This window comes from Gastrolobium bilobum, unplaced genomic scaffold, assembly GCF_033153095.1.
Source record: "Gastrolobium bilobum isolate Gb01-03AN ecotype WA unplaced genomic scaffold, APGP_CSIRO_Gbil_v1 utg43133, whole genome shotgun sequence".
NCBI lineage: Eukaryota > Viridiplantae > Streptophyta > Magnoliopsida > Fabales > Fabaceae > Gastrolobium > Gastrolobium bilobum.
Window position 1 is genome coordinate 22,178 of NW_026895607.1, and position 21,225 is coordinate 43,402.

The following is a 21,225-nucleotide window of genomic DNA, read 5'->3' on the forward strand; positions in this document are numbered from 1 at the left end:
CTACCCATTGCTCTCTGCAAACGTATTCGTACTACTCGTAATCCCTCACCCCATTATGTTACTTCGAGTTATCATCGACTTTAACTCTCGCATTTTGCTTGTCTTTCTTCTTTGTCTTCTGCGACTGTTCCCAAGATTGTAGGTGAGGCATTATCTCATTTAGGATGAAGACAAGCTATGTTTGTAGAAATGTGTCCTTTAAAGTAGAGGTAGTTGGGATTTGATTCCCCTTTCCTCTAGGAAGTCTGTTGTTAGTTGCAAATGGATATACACTGTTAAAGTTGGTCATGATAGTCGGGTGGACCGTTTCAAGGCTCAGTTGGTGAAGACATGTTATCCCAAGTGGCAAAAATGACCTCTGTTTGTCTCTTTTTTACTATGGCTACTTTTCGTGATAGGCCTTTTTATCAATTGGATGTCAAGAATCATTTCCTCCATAGTGATTTTGCGGAAGAAGTTTATATTGAGCAACCTCCTAGGTTTGTTGCTCAGGGGGAGTCTGGCCTAGTTTATCATATCCACAAGTCCCTATATGGTCTCAAGCATTCTCCACGGGCTTGATTTGGAAGATTTAACATTGTCATACAATAGTTTTGAATGATTCAGAGTGAGGCTGATCACTTAATATTTTATTGCCACTTTAGTTTAGGATCCATTTATTTGGTGGCGTATGTTGATGGCATTATCATTATCATTACGAATGATGATCATCACGGCATTACTCAAGTAAGATAACATCTCTACTATCATTTTGAGACAAAAGACCTTGGAAGGCTCTAGTATTTCTTAGGGATAAAAGTGGCCAATCCAAAGATGATATTGTGATATCCCAAAGGAAATATACTATGGATATTCTTGAAGAGACGACTTTGTTAAATGTTAAGCCATCGACACTTCTATGGATCCAAATGTCAAGCTTCTGCCGAAATCGGGGGAGCCATTCTCAGATCCAGAAAGGTATAGAAACTAAACTACCTCACAGTCACTCGACCAGACTTCTCGTTTGCTGTCAATGTGGTAAATCAGTTCCTGAATTCTCCTTACGAAGATCACCAGGATGCAGTGATTTGTATTCTTAAGTACATCAAGATAGCTGCAAGAAAATGTCTCTTTTACAGAGACAATGGTCATATCCAGGTCATGGGATACTCGAAAATTGATTCGGAAAGTTACCTCACTGATAGGAGATCCACCCCAAAGTTTTGTGTATTTGTTAGAGATAATTTAGTGTCTTGTAAAAGTAAGAAACAAAATGTAGTTGTCAAATCAACTGTTGAAGCAGAGGATCGTTCAATGGCCACAACCACTTGTGAACTCATATGGCTAAAAGGTTAAGGAGCTGAAGTTTGAAGACACTGGATCAGCAACTCTCATTTGCGATAATCAAGTTCTTTTGCATATTGCTACCAATATAGTATTTCATAAAAGGACTAAGCATATTGAAATAGATTATCATTTCGTCAGAGAAAAGGTCCAATCAGGACATATCATCACCAATTTTGTGAACTCAAATAATCAACTGGTTGACATGTTTCTCGAATAGATTACATACGTAACAAGCTTGGTGCATATGATCTATATGCTCCAGCTTGAAGGCCATTGTTGTAAATATAGTAGTATAGAGTAGTTTAGTATAAGGGACGAAGTCCCACATCATATATATCTCCTTGTAATTTCTATTCATTTAGTTATATGAGCCTCTATTGTATAGTTGAAACACAGATTTCAGTATATGCCTCTCGAGTCCTGATATTTAACAGTGTATACTTACTCACCGATTAGGTGTTTAGTTTCATTCTATATACAGTAGTTAATCCAAATTATGTAACTACTGCAACAAGGGTAATTAGAATCTATGTATTTATTACCAAATTACTATATGTTCAAACCTATGTGTAGTTAAACGCATAATTCAGCATATGTCCCTCTTTCTTTTACTCTCAATATAGGGAATATACCAAAGAACATTTGATCAGCAATATATCTAATCCTATTTAAAGTAAAGGACACAGTGAACCTATGTATAAACACCCCCCGCCCAAAAAAGAAATAAAAAAAATCAATATAATGCATTGGATTCCTAATAAATCTTTTAGTGACCATCGACTAACTTGGAGACTCCATATCAATACAGATTATGAAAATATAAGAATCCAAACTTAACTAAGAAATTTTGACTTGCAAATATTTTCAAAATCAATGCAAACTATAATAATACGTGCCTATTTTCGACAATCAGTATTAGAAAAAATTGTAGAAATTTCTATATAGCAGGATTAAAAAAAAAAGTTCTCTTGAGAAGAATGAAGTTCTTTGCTGCATTTCACAAACAAATTGGAAAGCAAACAATTTTAAATTTATAAGTACATTCTTCTTTTCCAAATCTATTCAAGGAAAATATCTTCTATACTCCGGTAATTCTGAAAACTCAGTACATCCTTTACTAATTTTGGAAAACAAATGTAATTGACTTTGACCATTTTATCCATCCTTTTATTGTTATTCTCACCTAAATCTCATATTTTCCTAGTTTTAGTAAAAGAGTAGGTACTCCTATAGTACCAAAGATATGTTCATGTTCAAGGGCGGTAAGATTGTATGATACCAAATCCTCTTAAATCTCCCATAAATCAGTCAATCTTATCCAAAATACATACTATCAGTTTAAATTTTCTAGTCCGTATCAAGCAGATTTGAAAAATAAATGCTAGTTGTGGAACCCATCACCATCATGGCATAAGAAATAGAGTAATTTACCTGTGTTTCTTGTGCCATAGTTATTGAACCAGTGAATTGCTTAGTGGTATAAGAATTAAAGACAAACTCAAATGCAGAAAAAGCATCCATCTCTGGAAAGGTCTGAAAAATAAAAATATCATATTAGAAAAGAAAAGGGTATGAATATTGAATATTGTAATAAAACAGATCAATGGTCAACCAAATTACCTTCACAATGTTCACATCATTTAAGTTATTCGATATTCTTACGCTGGATAGGCCAGCATTTACTGTGAACCTACAACCCATCAAAACAAATAGGCATTTACACATTTAGTCATGTCATAAAAGATATACTTAAGTTCTAATCACAATAATAATGAAACAAATCAAGATTAACTAACCTTTGGATGATATAACCACAATAGTTGAGAAGAACTCTGTAACAACCATCCTTATGCTCAAAATCATCAATATCCCACAACTGGGGGGAAAATGTAGAAACAAAGAGGATGTCTGTCAGAAGATGATATTTTACCTTTAATGAAGACAAGAACCATATTTAAAGCCAAAAGACCTTCAAATTCTGGAATATAAACTGGCGAGACATTCTCTTCTGCAAATAATCAGCAACAGATTTTATGGTGTCGGAAAAGCTTCTATCCCCCACCATCTTGCAGTAACTATATAAGAATTCACTTGAAGATTTTGCTTTCCCGTCCAAAGTTTCAAGCTCCTGCCTCATTTCCATCACTTTTTTGCCAGAAACCTAGCATTGACAAATAAAATAATGCCAATTGAAATGCAATGGCACAACATTTTAAAGTTTTTATAATCAAGTTGCACCAATAAACTACAGACAGGAACAAGGGAAATACATGCAAGGGAAAACATATGCATCGAAGAGAAAATTCACGCATTAGATGAAGATAACTTCATTGTAAGCAGAATATGTTTAAGAGCAGTGTGCAGTGGATAGAGAGGCCATATAAAGAGATAATATGAATCCTGGGTTTTTAATGACAGCAACTGGGGCAGGATAATTCGCTTCATAATACTCTTTTGGCTACTTTTTTTTCATAGCAACAGCAGCATTGGGAAAGCCATGTTCGAATATATTTAGTGCATCTTGAATATTTTTAGAATGCCTTGGAAGCAGAGTAGTCAATAGCATTATAACGGCGAAATGGTGCTATTACGAATTAGAATATCATATCATATAAATAATTATCGTAATTAGGATCAAATAGATACAAGTATAAGAGGAAAGTAATACATGTACTAGTGATTGAAAAGAAGAGAGAGCATAGATAAGGTCGTTTGGACACATAATGTGAACAGGCCGAGATGCTCCCATAAGGACTAAAGTGTGTTACCAAGAACTTGACACAAAGAAAGAAAGAGGCTGGCCGGAACTTACTTGAGGGAAAGTAAAAAATCAAGACTTAATGGATGGGATATAGAGTCATAGACTCTAAATTTTTTTCGTACTTTTCATTTGGGTTCATATTTCATCGACCCAAACTAGTTAAGGATAAAGATGATGTTTATTTCCACATTAATCTATATACAACTTTGTGGTCTATTCTGACAAACAAAATTTCCCTATATTATGATATTCAAGTTTATATAAGAACGGGTTCCAACCTGTCTCTGTTAAAGAAACCCTAGTTCTATTGTGCCTATTGCACAACTGTTGTCTTCCATGTCGCACCTAAATACAACAGCCAAGCCTTTCCTGTCGCTCGTCCTTTTGGTAGCCTCTTGACATGCCTCAACCATCATTGTTGTCATTCACAACCCATTCCGATGAACTTCCAAGACAGTGACCTAATGGCCCAGCACGCCTTGTCCACATCCACCAATCTAAACTAGTTGCTCCGCTACACAATCTCTTCCCGAATAGTGAGAGTGCGTCCATGCACTGCTGCTATCTATACATTCATAGACTGGTGCTCCACTGTCTGATTTAGCACTATCCAACAATCTTCCTCCCTTCCATAAAACGTTCCAATGGGAGACTATGATAATGTTGATTTTGAGATTCTATCCTCTAGTCCAATAGCCAAAAGCTTTGTTAGCCTCGCTAATATTAATGTCCCATCCATTATGATGCAGAAAGTGACGAGATTTGTTACTTATAAGTCCTAGTCCACCTCAGTCGAGATTTGGTTTATTGTGCAGTGCAGGGATTTTTAGACCATCTTACGACACCGCATGCAGATGTTCCAAATGCCAATTTATTGTAAATATTAGAATTTTATCTATTTATTTGTATTAGCTAGAATACTCTAGAAGTATATTTTGGGCTTAGCCCATCAGGTCTTTCAGTACTCTTCAAATAGAGAGCTCTTGTATAGATATTATACAATTCAATAATATACAAATCTAAGGGCTCTGCTTCTGCAAATCACCGCTTTTAAAACCAAACCCTATTTGCCTCTCGCCGGGGACTTTTTGGACCGTGAGGACACCTGTTTTACTCTGTTTTCTCAGATCTATCATTCTACAGAGATTTCTTTTCATTAGACGACGGGAACAACTCAAAAAAAAAAAAAAAACGTATTGCTCACTCGACACTGTTCACGTGTACTATTCATAAAAAAAAAAAAAAAAAAAAAGAAATTTATTTTATTGTTCATCGCCACTAGCCACCCGAAAATTTTTCCAACCCTTATTATGTCGGACGTTGAAGATACTCCAACAAGTCAATCATCTGGTACACACTCGATGGCTATTCTTTCTCCAAATGACCTCCCTCCTCTTCATCAGAATTACCGTCTTAATGGGAAGAATTATTTGCAATGGTCCCAACTTGTTCGTACCAACCTTAAAGAGCATCGTAAAATAACTCATCTTGAAGGACCTGTTCCTGCCAAAACATATCCAAAATTTACTGACTGGGATGATGAAGACTCTCTTATTATGACGTGGCTATAGAACTCTATGACTCCTGAGGTTAGTCAACATTACATGTTCTTACCTACCGCTCTTGCGATCAGGGATGTTCTTAGACAGACTTAGACTTACTCAATGAAGCAAGATGCTGCCACCTGCTATGATCTGAGGAATAGGAGTTTTTTCTACCAAATAAGGCTCTCTCTCTATAACAGAGTATATGAATGGGTTATGGACTGAGCTTGATCAGTACCAGAGTTTGAAGATGGAGTGTAACAAGGATGCAGCCACTCTGACCACCTCCATTGAACGCAATAGGATCTTTGATTTTCTTTGTGGACTCAACTCAGAATATGACCTTATTCGAGTTTCGAGTTCAAATTCTTGGTGAGGAAAAATTACCTTCTCTTTCTGAAGTTTTTCACATTGTTAGGGGTGAAGAAATTCGCAGGACTGTCATGATAGATACCAAAGTGTCCGAAGGATCTATTATGCTCTCATCTAAAGTTACTACTCCAACTCCTTCTGATTCTGAGCCCACTGACGATTCTGCTATGCTCTCAGCTAAGCCACCTCCAAGGTCTTTTCCTCCTAAGCCTAGTAAAGAGGGGCGTTGGTGTAACTATTGTAAAAGACCAGGTCACACAAAAGAGATTTGTTACCGTCTTCATGGAAAGCAACAAGTTCAGGAGAAGCTTGGTAAGTCAACCTCACGTGGTCAGTCCTTCTTTGCCCCCTCAAACATTTCTCCTGTAAATGAGACCTCACAGATGCCTCGTGAGTTTACTACTATTCGTCGTAAGGAATTGGAACAGCTTAGGTCCATATTTGAATATCTCAATAAGCCTTCTGGTACTGATACTTTGGCTATGACTGGTAAGAACTCATGCACTCATTCTTTTGTTGACTTCTTGTACTGATTTCAAAACTTCATGGATTGTGGATTCTGGTGCTACTGATCATATGACTTGTTGTACTGACCTTTTTCTTTCTTCTAGTCCTACTATTGGTATCCGTACTAATGTCGTAGCTGATGGATCAAACACATCAGTTGCAGGTTCTGTTAACATTAAAATCCAACCTCCTTGCGACTCAAGAATGCTCTCCATGTTCCCCAACTTTCTACCAATCTCCTTTCTAGTCATAAGCTTACTACAGATTTGAATTGCACTGTAACCTTTTTCCCTACTCATTATATTTTCCAGGATCTCACCACGGGGAAGACAATTGGAGTTGCTAAGGAGCAGGGTGGGTTGTATTATCTGATTCCAGACTTTGCTGCAGAAGGTACCAGGGATCAGACTTTGATGACTCATCAGTCTACATCAAGTTCTCTTATTTGGCTTCATCACAAGCGCTTGAGTCATCCTCCTTTTAGTTTACTTAAGTCTATGTTTTCGTCTTTTTTTGTCTCAGTCTGTTGAGTTTTTTAATTGTGATGTCTGTCAGTTTGTAAAACATCATCGTGAATCGTTTCCTTCTAGTGAAATAAAAAGTATTGAACTTTTTATTATTATTCATTTTGATGTTTGGGGACCTTTCAAAATCCCTAATGTTTCTGGTGCTAAATAGTTTGTCTCTTTTATTGATGATTATACTCGGATAACATGGATATTTTTTATGAAAGATAAGGCAGAAGTGACACAGTTGTTTATTCAGTTTTATTATATGATTGAAACCCAATTTGGTAAAAGTATCAAACGCTTGAGATCAGACAATGGTATAGAATATGTTAATCAGTGTCTTTCCCAGTTTATTAAAGACAAAGGAATGACTCATGAGCTCACATGTGTGGATACCCCTCAACAGAATGAGGTTGCTGAAAGGAAAAATTGACATTTGCTTGAAGTCACCAGAGCATTATCGTTTCAGACATCTGTACTCAACTCTTACTGGGGAGAAGCTGTATTAACTGCAGCTTATTTGATCAACTGTTTACCCTCCCGAATCCTTAGTCATGTAAGTCATGTTGATCTCATGACTTCTTTCTTTCCTTCTATTCCTATTAGGCACAGTCTCCAGTCTCATGTCTTTGGATGTGTTGCCTTTGTCCATGTCCATAAACAGCATCGAAGTAAATTAGAACCTAGAGCCCTTAAGTGTGTCTTCCTTGGCTACGCTACCAAACAAGAAAGGATACAAATGTTACCACTCTCCAAGTCGTAAATTCTTTGTCTCTATGGATTATAGCTTTCATGAATCTGAGTCCTACTTTCAACACCCTCAGCTTCAGGGGGAGAACAGTATAGAAGCTTCATTAATTTTCTCTGATTCTGAGTCTCCCTTTCTGTTGCCTACACCTATTACAAAGTTGATAAGGAAGACTTAGTTGTTGAGACTGAAAATGGATCTGAATCCTCATGTGACATGTCTCCTATTGATCGACAAAGAGTACGCAAAGCTGGGACATCTGAACTAGTGTATCAAAGGAAGAAACAACCCACACTGCTCCATCGGCAACTGCAATCGCCTGAACTGCTGGTAAGTACTGAATAGACTACTTCTTTTATTCCAGAGCCTGATATTAATTCTGATGACTTACCCATTGCTGTAAGGAAAGGGAAAAGATCAAGTACCCAACACCCTATTTCTCATTTTGTTTCCTCTAAGAATCTCTGTATGCAGCATAGAAGTTTTATTACAGCACTTGACTCCATTTCAATCCCGAAATCAGTACATGAAGCATTAAAGGATGATAATTGGGTTCAAGCCATGCATGATGAGATGAATGCGTTGGAGAAGAATAATACATGGGAAGTTGATGATAGGCCAAATGGAAAAAGGGCAATAGGGTGCAGATAGGTGTATACTCCAAAGTAATTCTAATGGGACTCTTAAGAGATGTAAAGCTCGACTGGTAGCCAAGGGGTTCACACTGACCTATGGTATTAACTACGAAGAAACATTTGCTCCAGTGACCAAAATGAATACTGTAAGAATTTTATTATCTCTTGCTGCTCATTTTAATTGGGATTTGAAACAATTTGATGTGAAAAATACATTCCTCAATAGCGAATTAGAAGAAGTTTACATGGAGATCCCACCAGGATTTAACTCTACAAATGGAGATAATAAAGTTTGCAGATTGCAGAAGGCGTTGTATGGCTTGAAACAGTCCCTGCGTGCTTGGTTTGGAAGATTTACCAAAGTTATGCTTTCAATTGGATACAAGCAAAGTCAAAGAGATCATATTCTTTTCTTTAAACATTCTCAGACTGGTAAGACCACTATCCTTCTAGTTTATGTTGACGATAGGATTATAACAGGAGATGATATAGATGAGAAATATGCTTTAAGAAAAAGACTGACTGCTGAATTTGAAGTTAAAGATCTTGGAAATCTGAGATATTTTCTTGGGATAGAAGTTGCTCATTCAAAACAAGGCATTTTTATTTGTCAACAAAAGTATGTTTTTGACCTCCTTAAAGAAGCAAGAAAACTCGGATGCAAACCTTCCAGTACTCTGATTGAGCAGAACCACAGACTAGGAAGTGAAAATGAGAACCCTTCAGTTGACAAAAGACAATATAAACAAATAGTGGGAAGATTGATATACCTAGCTCATACTAAACCTGCTCTAGCTTATGCAGTTAGTATTGTTAGTCAATTCATGCATGATCCAAGGGAGAAACACTTGCGAGCTACGGACAGGATTCTTCAATACCTGAAAAGCACACCAGGTAGAGGACTACTGTAACAGAGAGGAGGAAATCTCTCCTTAGAGGTTTATACAGATGCCGATTATGCTGGATCTGTGACTGACAGACGATCTACTTCGGACTATTGTATGTTTTTTTGTGAAAAATTAATAACATGGAGAAGTAAAAAGCAAAATGTGGTTGCTAGATTAAGTGCAAAAGCGAAATTTCGGGCCATGGCTTAAGGGATCTGTGAGTTACTATGGTTAAAAATCATTCTTGATGATCTCAAGGTGATACACCACCCCAAAAGCTAGCTCAAAGGGTAGGAGTGCCCAAGGCCTTATAAACTCCACATTAGTTGCTTATACAACCAATGTGGGATTATATATCTCAACACGCCCCCTCACACGAGAGCCCATTGGGCTTGAAGAGTGGATGATGCAACAGGCCCAGCCTACCTGTGCTAAGAAATTCCACAAGAGAAAGTGGGGGGCGGCGAGGTTTGAACCCGGGACACGATGCTCTGATACCATGTAAAGAACCTTGGGATACACCACTCCAAAAGCTAGCTCAAAGGGTGGGAGTGTCCAAGGCTTTATAAACTCCACATTAGTTGCACATACAACCAATGTGGGACTATATATCTCAACACGCCCCCTTACACGAGAGCCCATTGGGCTTGAAGAGTGGATGATGCAACAGGCCCAGCCTACCTGTGCTAAGAAATTCCACAAGAGAAAGTGGGGGCGGCGAGGCTCTGATACCGTGTAAAGAACCTTGGGATATCCCACCCCAAAAGCTAGCTCAAAAGGGTGGGAGTGCCCAAAGCCTTATAAACTCCACATTAAATGCTCATACAACCAATGTGGGACTATATATCTCAACAGATATGAAGGATCTATAAAGTTATTATGTGGTAACAAGTCAGCCATCTGTATAGCCCACAATCCAGTCCAACATGATCGAACCAAGCATATTGAGATTGATCGCCACTTCATCAAAGAGAAACTCGATAGTGGCCTGATTACTACTCCATATATCCCTTCTGGTTGTCAATTGGCTGATGTCTTGACTAAGGGTCTACCTAATAATAGGTTTCAAAAGCTTATTAGCAAGCTGGGAATGATAAATATCCATTCCTCAGCTTAAGGGGAAGTGTTGTAAATATTAGAATTTTATCTATTTATTTGTATTAGCTAGAATACTCTAGAAGTGTATTTTGGGCTTAGCCCATTAGGTCATTCAATACTCTATAATTAGAGAGCTCTTGTACAAATATTATACGATTCAATAATATACAAATCTTCTTTTCTAGTCAATTGTTCTGACCAGAAGGAGACCGATGCCTAACTCTTGAGTGTTCTTTGGCAACCCATTGATCCAATCATTGTTGACCTCTCCTTGCCGTTTGAAACATGCTATGAGGTATGGAAGGAAGCAAAATTACTACACAAATGACATAAAACGACCATACTTTGTTGTCTCTAGCATGATAAGGATGTGCAAAACAACAAACAAAATGACATTCATATGTTGATTTTGATTTCATTTTATTTTCTTTTATTAGAGATTTTGAATCCTATATATAATGAATGGGCCGGAGTATTTTCTTCAAGCCATTTAGAAATTCTCTTTCAACATGGTGTCAGAGCTAAGTTCTGTTCCAGCCATAAAAAATCCTAGGCCTTGCTCCAACCCTCAAGAACTCATAATTTTAGATCTATCCTAGTCAAGCGCGCAACTTGAGGCAACCCTATGGCCTCAAGTACAAGTGGTTCTCTTAATCCCATGACTCCTCAGTCATCTGGAGGCACCAACCTAACTGGTAATGTTCCCGTTTCGTATGCCTTCTTTGATTCTCCCACAATCACATATGAGAAATTGAATGGTAAGAATTATTTGGTTTGGTCAGCCTCCGTTGAACTGTGGTTTATCGGTCAAGGTCTATTTGACCAACTTGAAAAGTCAGCTTCTGATATTCCCACAACAAATAGGAGTTAATGGGAGACGTTTGATTAATAGTTATGTGTTTTGTCATGGCAGTTTGTGGAACCTAATACCTTAATCAATCTCAGGGCTTTAAAGACATGTTACTTTTTGGAACAAAGCTCGCAGTTTATTTGCTAATGACATTCAGCACTTATATGATTTAACTTAGAAATTAACTTCTCTTCGACAACAAGATCATGACATGACTAGTTTTGTTGCTCAGGCACAAGCTGCAATAGAGGAGTTGAAGATGTTTTCACAGGAAAACAGTTATCAAGGATTGTAAAACAAATTGGATAACTTGTATGCAGTGTTGGTTCTTCATGCAATACACTTTGTCTTTGCTCATGTGCGAGATCAACTTTTGACCAATTAAGAGGTACTCACCATGGATGCAATCTTTACTCGCCTCTTGAGGGTTCCTACTCCTATGGACTCTTGTTCCAACACAATTGATACATCAGTCCTAGTAAGCAATTCGGGATCTTGTTGTGGACGTGGAGTACGTGGTGGCAGAGGAGCTCGTGGAACTCGAGGCGGTCGTGGAGGACGTTGTAGCAATCTTTATTGTACGTATTGTAAAAGACAAGGCCACACTTAGAAGACTTGTTACTCTGTTCATAGTTTTTCTGATAAAACTATCAACGTCAGTCAGTCTTACCCAACACAAGAAGAAAAACGATCTAATGCTCCATCCAATAAACCATCTATTACCCTTTCAGAGTTAGAGTTCCAATTCCAAGAGTACTTCCAGTTGAAGGCAACAAAGCAAAATTAGTCTTCTACTGCTACTATCGCTCATATATGGTAATCCTACAGTGCGTATTTCTCATACAGGTAATAATTCAAGTTCTTGCATCCTTAATTCAGGGGCCTCCAACCATGTAGCTGGTAATCGATCACTTTTCTCTTCTCTCTCTCCACCTGATGTTCCTCGTTTTCTCACTTAGCTTATGGTTCTAAAGTTTATGCTCAAGGCATTGGTCATGTTTCACTCACTTCATCTATACTGTTAAAGTCAATCTTATTTATATCTGAATGTCCCTTTAATTTGATTTCCTTGAGTCAGCTTACCAAATCTCTTAACTATTCAATAACTTTTAATTTTGATTGTTTTATCATACACGAACGTGGTATGGCACAGACGATTGGAGCAAGACATGAATCACTTGGACTTTATCATCTCAAGTCGACCCCTCATGTGGTGTGTGCTGCTATTGAATCTCCTAGTCTTCTACATCAGCATCTCGACAATCCTAGTTTGTCAAAACTTCAAAAATGGTTCCAAGTCTTGCAACTTTGAAGTCTCTCAATTATGAATTGTGTCAACTTGGGAAGCATGTTGGGCTTTCTTTACGAGTCAAGTTAAGAGTCGGAGTCTATTTTTACTATCATTCATTCTTACGTACGGGGTTCAAGTCGTGTTCCAACTCTCTTTGGTTTTAAATGTTTTGTTACTTTTATTGATGACTTTTCTCAATGTACCTGGTTGTTCTTATGAAAGAAAGTTCTAACATATTATCCACAATCCAATCCTTTTATATTGAAATTCAAAATCAATTTGGCAAGTCCATCAAATTTTTATGTAATGATTGTGCCAATGAATATTTTTCCACTGGATTCTCATCATTTATATCTTCTCATGGTATTTTACATCAATTATGATGTGCATACACCCTAATAAAATGGAGTGGTTGAAAGAAAAAATCATCATCTTATTGAAACTGCTCGTACATTATTATTACAAACTAAAATGCCTTTGCACTTTTGGGGTAATGTTGTATTGATTGCTTGCTATTTGATCAATCATATACCTTCATCTGTAGTCAATAATCAAGTTCCTCTTTGGTTGTTAGTTTCCAAATGTCCCTTATACCCGGTTCCTCCTAGAGTGTTTGGGTGTACTTGTTTTGTCCATGCTCTTTCCTCTAGTCAAGACAAGTTAGCTCCCGGTGCTATTAAATGTGTTTTCCTTGGTTATCCCAAATTACGAAAAGGATATCGTTGTTATTCTCCTATTACTCTTTGATGGTATACCGCTGCGCTCTGCCGATATCACCTTTTTCGAAGACACACCCCTACTTCACTTCTCCTACCGACTCAAACATAATTTCTGAAATTTTACATATCCCATATTTTGGTCCCTCTCTGTCTCGCTTGCAGCTCCAACCCCCAAAATCTACACCTATTCAATCCGAGCAAGTTCAATCCATTCAACCTCTGCAACCTCTCATTCCTATAACAGAGGAGGTAGCCATGAGCTCTTGTGAAACATGACCTGATCCAAATGCTTCACCTACTACGGATCCATGTGACCTTAGTGAGTTTGTTGATAATCTTCTTATTGCCATTCGAAAAGGTATTTGATCCACTCGCAACACTTATCCTATTTATAACTTCTTAAGTTTTCATCGTTTGTCTCCATCATATTATGTTTTTGTAGCTTCCTTGTTTTCTGTTCAACTTCCTAACACTGTAGGTGATGCCCTATCACATTGTGGTTGGCGACAGGCCATGATTGATGAGATGAATTCCCTTGAGCATAATGGTACATGAGAGTTGGTTTCTCTTCCCCAGAGTTTAAAGATTAATAGTTCTTATGCTGAATCAGTCAAGAAAACAAAAAGATTCACTTGGTATCAAGTTGTGGAAGTCTCTGAACAAAAAAAATGGTAGTAGTGACCTAAACTACTCAATGTACTTCTTTTATCATTTTTTCCCATCAATTTATTTCCAATCCTAATTCATTTTTCGGATCAGATAAATATGGAAAGGGTATCATTGTAATTTTTAAAATTGTGGTCACAGGGTAAATTTAAATAACAACTTTACACACATATATACAATACCTGACATTTTCCCTGGGAATTAAACAAGTTATTACGGATATAACTATCATCAACATGAGTGTCAATTGCCCCACTCTTAGACGAACATGGGATGAAATTTAACTTCATCTGAGCCTCTTCGAGACAAGTACTCAAACTTTGTACTTTTTTCTGTGAACAATGAAAGTTAGTATTATCAACTGTAAGTATTGCTAAATACTAACTTGTAAGAGAAAATACCAGTAATCTCTCATGCTTCATATGCATTAATTGTAATTTTGCCTTCTCATACGCTATCTTAAACAGCAACATTCTTGTTTCCACAACTCTGCAAAAGAAATACTTCAGATCATCAATCAGTCATCCAAAAAGTTAATAAACATGTAGGAAACAACATAATCCACATTCCACATAGTGACTTAGTCAAACAGCACAAACATACCTTTTATGTCTAGGAATACTCACAAGATCCATTATTTCCTGCTGAAAGAAAAACAAAAACCATGTCAATAAGAAGGAAATGTCAGGCTTAGATATTGTCTTTAGAGGAAGAAATACTTGTTCTAATCACCATATAATGTAAGCTTGTTCACGATATAATTATATAACCAGAAAAGTGGTTAAATTTGATTTTCTAATCTAACAAACCTGAGATTGAATTTCAGAACAAATAATCTCACATTTCTTAACTTTCTGCCGATGAACCAAAGTATCTTCCAGCATGCCAATCTAAATATGGAGAATAAAAATTAGTGAAATCATTTATATCAATAACTACAATAAAATATGTTTGAAGAATAAAAAGTAAGCAACAATATCCACAAGTTTATATGAATGCTATTATTTTCTAATTTTACACCCATATATTAATTAGAACATACCAATCTCAAATTTAGCTTATCAACTGATGGAGAAAGCAACTGTTTTGTGCTCCCTAAGAAATTTTTTAGAATCTGCAAGGCAATTGAAAAGTTGAGAGGCCCAATATAACAACTGAAATTCTAAATAATTCTTAACATAAAACAGTAACCATACATGATCCCAATCATTCCACGTCTGATCTTCAAGCTTCTCTCTTTCACTTGTCATATAACCAGTTTGCTCAGAAACTAACTGTAGGTCACTATTCTCACTTTTATGAACCTCTAGACTTTTGTCAATCCTCCCCATTATATCTATATTGTCTCCACTTAGTATCTCAACACCTTTTCTTTTCTTCCCAGAAGGAATCTCAATACCAGATTTGGTAAGAGAGCTCTGAGCTACTTGGAGTGCCAGACGGTAGTTGTTATCAAGATCATGACCATCTGAGTTTCCCTTGATGGACATGTCTTGCATATTATTGTGCAGCAATTCGCTGGGAGGCTCTTGCAGGGAAGGCAACAGAGTAGTTGCTTCTTGGATAGGAGTGCTCAGAACTAGAACTCTCTTAGCAGGACTTTCAGTCGATTTTCTCTTTGATGCACTCTAAGTTACCCAAGCACCAAATCAGTGTAAAATCAATAACGATTAAGAGAAGAAACTGAAATGGTCAACATCATAAAACAAAGAAAAATTAGACTTTTAGAAAAAATCTTTTGAGCTCTTCTGAGACAGACATCAGCCACATGTTTTGCAAGGGTCAAAATTCTTTTATTAACAAACACAACCAGAAAATTATTTACTGTGACAAGACAAAATCAGACAAACTGAAGTGGGTTTTGTATATTTTAATGATTTGAGAAAAAGCCTAAACAAAATCTTGCTAAAAACCTGGTTGTTAAAGTTTTTGTTGACAACCTACATGCTTTATGGGATCTATATCACCATACTGAAAAATTTAATTTACACAATACAGTAATATCTCATACATGTACAACCCTACAGAATTGAGGTATAAATTGTAATTTGACAGATGATTATTACTGCAATTGTTTTTTACTCCAAGATCTTGCATGCACAACCCTATTGTTATTACTAAAAGTTTTATTACTTCATGCAAAATTCAACTTCCGTAATTTAAACAGACACAATTTTTTTTTCAATATCTCCGCAGAGGCTAAAGAAGAATTTAGAACAAATTGTTCATTTTGATATCATTTCATCTATCATTTAGCAAGGTAGCTTCTTCCCCAAACGTATTCTCTCAGTTTCAGGTAATGATTATAATTCCCCGTTTCCAATTTCTCCTTCATTTTCCCATCTATAAGTGAAACTGTCATTGAAGTCCTAATATATAGGTTTCCATTTATCAAATTTCTATACATTCTTACTGTAATTAAATTTAGGGGAAAAGAAAAATATGCCGTAGAGATCTTGAGATTAGGCACAGTTTGGCAAATTTCAAAGCAAGTCATAGTATAACATAATAATGAGAAGTTTCAAGGATTGGAACTGTAGAAATTCAGCTGAAACATGGTTATATTTATGGATACAGAACCAAAAAGCAACCTGGTATTAAAGTTTAGGAGATGGATTAATGATCTAAACATAAATTTATCCAGATATTATCTATATATTTGTAATTGACTCTGAAAGTCATGCCATAGAGGACTAACCATGTAAAGAGATGGATTAAATATCTAAACTTGGAAGTGGTCTTAAATATTTCTCTTCTATCATTTAGCGAATGACTCCAGAAGTTCCACAAAGTACTAAAGATATGCAAAGGTTTTATAGAGAACTTTTCTTTTTTACTTCCATAAGTCATGAAAAACAGTCATTTTCTTTCCTTTTACCTTAGCAAATTCGTTGAACTGTGCAACCTCAAAAGGTGAGCTAAGCTGTTCACTGCTTCTAAAACCAGACAACTCCAATTTGTTAGCTATTGCTTGTGTGTTGCATTCAGTTGCTTGCCCTATACCACTAAAAACACATTCATTCTGCTTATCCAGCAGTTTCAACTCACCATGGCAATAACTTTGACCTTCTACATATGGCGATAAATTCTGGTCAAATGATTTCACAGGGGAAGAAAAACGTTTATCATGAGTAACAATTAGAATTTCATCCTTTCTTTTCACATCTGCGCTATCTGCCAGGTCAAAATCTATCACTCGGGTTAAATGAGTCATCTGCGAGGGAGAAGATGTCATTTCCACAGGCTTGGGATTTTTTACATTGTAAGAAACATCAGCAGAAATCAAATTAGAGTTTTCCTCATCCTTTTTGGTGTCTACAGTCTCTTCATTTTGACTTAAATTGCTAATATTTCTAAAAGGCTCAATTCCATGATCATCAGTGTTGAGCAAACCTTGATGAATGTCATTCTCTAGAGTTAAACTAAACAGATGCTCCTTCACAGGAGCATGGAGAGTTTCAACTTGCTTGTGCTCATGATCTTTTTCATTAAAAAGAGAAGTCCCAGGAGAATATTTTGACAACCTACATTTCAATCTCTCAATTCCTTCTTTGAGAGTTGACGTGCTGGGAGTACTGTCAAGAGCTTGCAACTTTGAAATGCTATTACGTATCGATGACAGAGTGGCACCATGTGTGACATATACCTCTGGCACAAACAAATCAGATTTCTTTAAGGGAGAAGTTATATTTCCAGTATATCTAGATGAATCAGGAGAACCTATAAATAATTGTTTTCTTCCAGCAAACGACAATGGTGTAAACCCATGTATTGGATTTCCATTTACTTTATCAGACTTATGGTTGGAGTCAGACAATTGTCCTCTGTCTTTAGGATTACTTTCAGTTACCTGGCCTTTGCTATAACCAAGTTCAAACTGAGCTGACAAATTTAACTGATAGCCTTCATCCATCTTTTGTGGGGTTCCTCTATTAGCATTGCCAAAGCCTAATTGTTTAGGAACCGGAACAGTTGCATCATTAGCAAACTCCTTAATTTCCTGCAAAAGAAAATAACAAATATGACTTACCATGCATTTATGCACGTATTTCAACAGATGCAATAGCAGATATAAGGATAGTCACAAAAGTGTAATAATAAACCATGCAAACCCACATTTTGATATAATTAATCAAATGCATTCAGCACATATAAAAAATGTTACAACCCCCCCTCTCACAGGCTGTGCGAAAGAACATGAACCCCAAAGGAACAAACAATTTAGCAAGGGCTCCTAAACTCCAAATATTTCAATTTGATATTAAAGATGCAATTATTCATCTCAAGCGATGTATGCACAAGTTTATATGAGCCTTCCAATTGTTTTTTATATCAATCAAAGAAACCATGAAAATAAGTCCACAAATAATTTAAAACCTTGATCGGTATTAGATGTCCAGATAGAAAATTTTGAAATTGTTTTATAACCAAACCAACCAATAGACCACTCTCCAGCAATTATAGCACAGTTCCACAAAGCTTTACTTTCTTTCCTCCATTGGTGCCCCAAAAATGAACAGTAACCAACTGTTCAAAGCATCATAATAGGACAAACTTAACCAAGTGCTCTTAGTCAAGATAAATTTACCTCCATCAGAAAAAAACAGGTGTTTCCTAGTTCCTACCAAGTAGATAATCCTCAACACTCTAAGACCACATCCTGCACTACCAAAATCCTTCTGGTCTCCAGGGGACAATCCTGGATAGATCATGGCTAAACCTATAAGCCTAACTTGACAAACCAAATTGACTTCCAAGAATTCCACATGTCGGAGATCATGTACAAGAACCATTCCTCAACCTGGTGCTATAAACCTCCAGTTCTATTTAGGGTCCAAGAATTGGTCTACAACAGTTAGCCTTATCTTATATATTCAAGAGACTGATTACATGAATCATACCTATCACCACCAGATCAGGCGGTAACAACATCAACCCATGTGCCAAGTCTCCCATTCATATTTTCTAGGCATTTAAAGCATAGGACCAAGAAATTAAATGAAACATCAACCTAAGATATTTTTCACCTTAAATGAAGAATCGGGAGCTGGAGCAGCAACTGACATATCATTTATATGTGGTGAATCTGCGGCCTTGAAATGTAATGGCAAGACAGCAGACAAATCCTTGCTTCCCTCTGCCAAAATTGCACCCAATGCAGGAGATAATACATCATAACCATAGCTCTGAGGACGTTCTCCTTCAACACTCATGTCATTCGAGTCTCTGCCGCCACTTGCCGCCGCATCAGCAGGCACATGAGACTGCTTATTAGCCTTGGTGAGTTCCATGAAACTTCCCGGGAGGCTGCAACTTTCACTGGGCGTTTCCATGCCAAAACTCGAAGGCGTCTTGAGATCCCCTGAATCGGAACGAGCAAGACTCCGATAATGCAATGAGAACATTGTTGAGTCCAAAGTAACATCATCAGATGCACCAGAATCAGACAAGCGTTCAGGTCTAATGAAACAAGCCGAAATGGGACCATGAAAATCATCCTCTGCTAAAACAAACAGAGCACACTTATTCACAATCAAGAGAAACAGAAAAAGTAACTAACCTAAAAAAATACAGAAAAACACACTTCTCGAATCTTCCGCACAACTATTCGTGACTTGAGTTTGATTATCAAATAATCACAGACTAAACCTTCATTAAGGTTAGTGATATTCCTTAATCTAAAACTTTATTTAAAAATATAAATACAAAAAACAGAGAAACAGAACTTGCCATCGCCGTCGTCGGCGGTGGTGCTACTACCACCGGGAGAGGGGGTGCCAATTGGCCGGAGGAAGGATTCTCTGCCATCCACCACTTCGCCGTCGTCCTCCTCCCTGAGGTTCTGAGGTTGGTGTTCGTCGTCGTCGCTGTCGCCCCCTAAGTCGCGGAAAAACCCTTGGACGGGGTCGGGAGGGGCGTCGGAGGGGGAGGAGGAGGAGGAGGTGTCGTCGCGGCGGAAGACGTGGACGGAGGTAATCTCGTTGTCGGCGAAGCTCACGCGGCGTGCCCTCTTCCTCTTGAGCGCGATGGTCTCGTCTTCGGTTTCGGTGTTGTTCGAAGGTTCCATTGTCGCAATTTTTTTGCTCTCTCTCTCTCTCTCGCTGTGTGGAGTTGTTTTTTGTGCGGGAAAATGCATTTATTTCGTTTTGGTTTCAAATTGAAATGAGTACACCAGTATTGTTGGATTTCTGCGGTTCTCAATTTTCACATATTGCAATGGATTTATCGCTTGATTAATTCGATTCGGGCGTGTCTCCAAATTAAGGTAATTTTAGAAATGAAAAATGATTTCTGCAGCTGCTATGCGTGCAACAAGCAAGGATACACGTCCGAATTTTAGGATATGACAATGGATCCTGAGTTTTTTTTTTTTTTAAAAGCCGTAGGGCCCACTTTTCTGTGTCAGCCGTAGATAACACTATCTACGGCTGCTGCAGAAATGTTAAGCCCTTTTAGAAAAAACGAAATCAATATGAAATGGAAAAAGTTTAAAAACTCCCCGTATAACTTTGTTTTAAATCACTTATATCTCTTTCTTTTCTTTTCTTTTTTATTTTTTTAGTAGATAATGAGGGCACAGCCCAAAACAAAACAAAAAAACAACTAAAGTAAACCTAGTCTATCAGACTCCACCAGCAACTGTAAACTGTCTGGAACTGATGAAAACAATTCTAAATCTTGGTTCCTTTTGAAAGCAAAGGAAGTCATCCAATCAGCACAACAATTTGAATTTCTGCCACCATGATTAAATTTTAGACTCCAACTATTATGGCTCCAGCTCTGCATTTCGTGAACAAAGCCTTGAAGGGAATTGTTTTTAATTTGTCCTGTAACAAGTTGAACAGCCATACTAGAATCACTTTCAACCTCAACCTGCGTAGCCTTTATCCGCCAAGCTACCTCCAGGCCTTTAATAATAGCCCAGCACTCAGCTGTTAGAGAGGAACAAACACCAATCTGGTAGGTGAATCCTATAATCCAATTACCCTTCTCATCTCTAATCAAACCACCACAAGCAGCACTATTGGAATGAAGACACACTGCAGCATCCACATTCAACTTCCACCACCCTATCTGAGGAGGTTTCCAAAATGGGTTGTGTGTCACACGAGTAGGCTTTCCTCTAGTATTTAAAAGGAACGCCGATTTTATCTGGGAAATATACAAAGAAGTTGTCGGGGATTGGCGTTTCTTATATCAATTAATTTTGATCTTTAAGATTGGATTTTATTTTTATTTTTGATTTCTGTGTGATATTTGAACAGTGCTACTAATCTCTTTTCTGAGTTGTATGCGAGGTAAAAAGCCAGAA

General features: G+C 37.3%; 1 protein-coding gene across 1 annotated transcript in view; it reads right to left on the minus strand.

Annotated features, from left to right (window-relative positions):
• LOC133284162 (uncharacterized) overlaps positions 1-20,049 on the minus strand; it is a 28,100-nt gene extending 8,051 nt beyond the window's left edge. Inside the window, exons 1-14 of the mRNA XM_061481151.1 lie at positions 19,831-20,049; positions 19,644-19,740; positions 18,941-19,416; positions 16,792-17,913; positions 15,110-15,541; positions 14,956-15,027; positions 14,723-14,803; positions 14,517-14,554; positions 14,315-14,402; positions 14,096-14,245; positions 3,296-3,487; positions 3,123-3,202; positions 2,947-3,016; positions 2,758-2,859 (exon numbers count right to left, since the gene is read on the minus strand). Of these exons, the coding sequence (XP_061337135.1) occupies positions 2,758-2,859; positions 2,947-3,016; positions 3,123-3,202; positions 3,296-3,487; positions 14,096-14,245; positions 14,315-14,402; positions 14,517-14,554; positions 14,723-14,803; positions 14,956-15,027; positions 15,110-15,541; positions 16,792-17,913; positions 18,941-19,416; positions 19,644-19,740; positions 19,831-20,049 (3,219 nt within the window). The remainder of the gene's footprint in view (positions 1-2,757; positions 2,860-2,946; positions 3,017-3,122; positions 3,203-3,295; positions 3,488-14,095; positions 14,246-14,314; positions 14,403-14,516; positions 14,555-14,722; positions 14,804-14,955; positions 15,028-15,109; positions 15,542-16,791; positions 17,914-18,940; positions 19,417-19,643; positions 19,741-19,830) is intronic.
• Between the last annotated feature and the right edge of the window lie 1,176 nt (positions 20,050-21,225).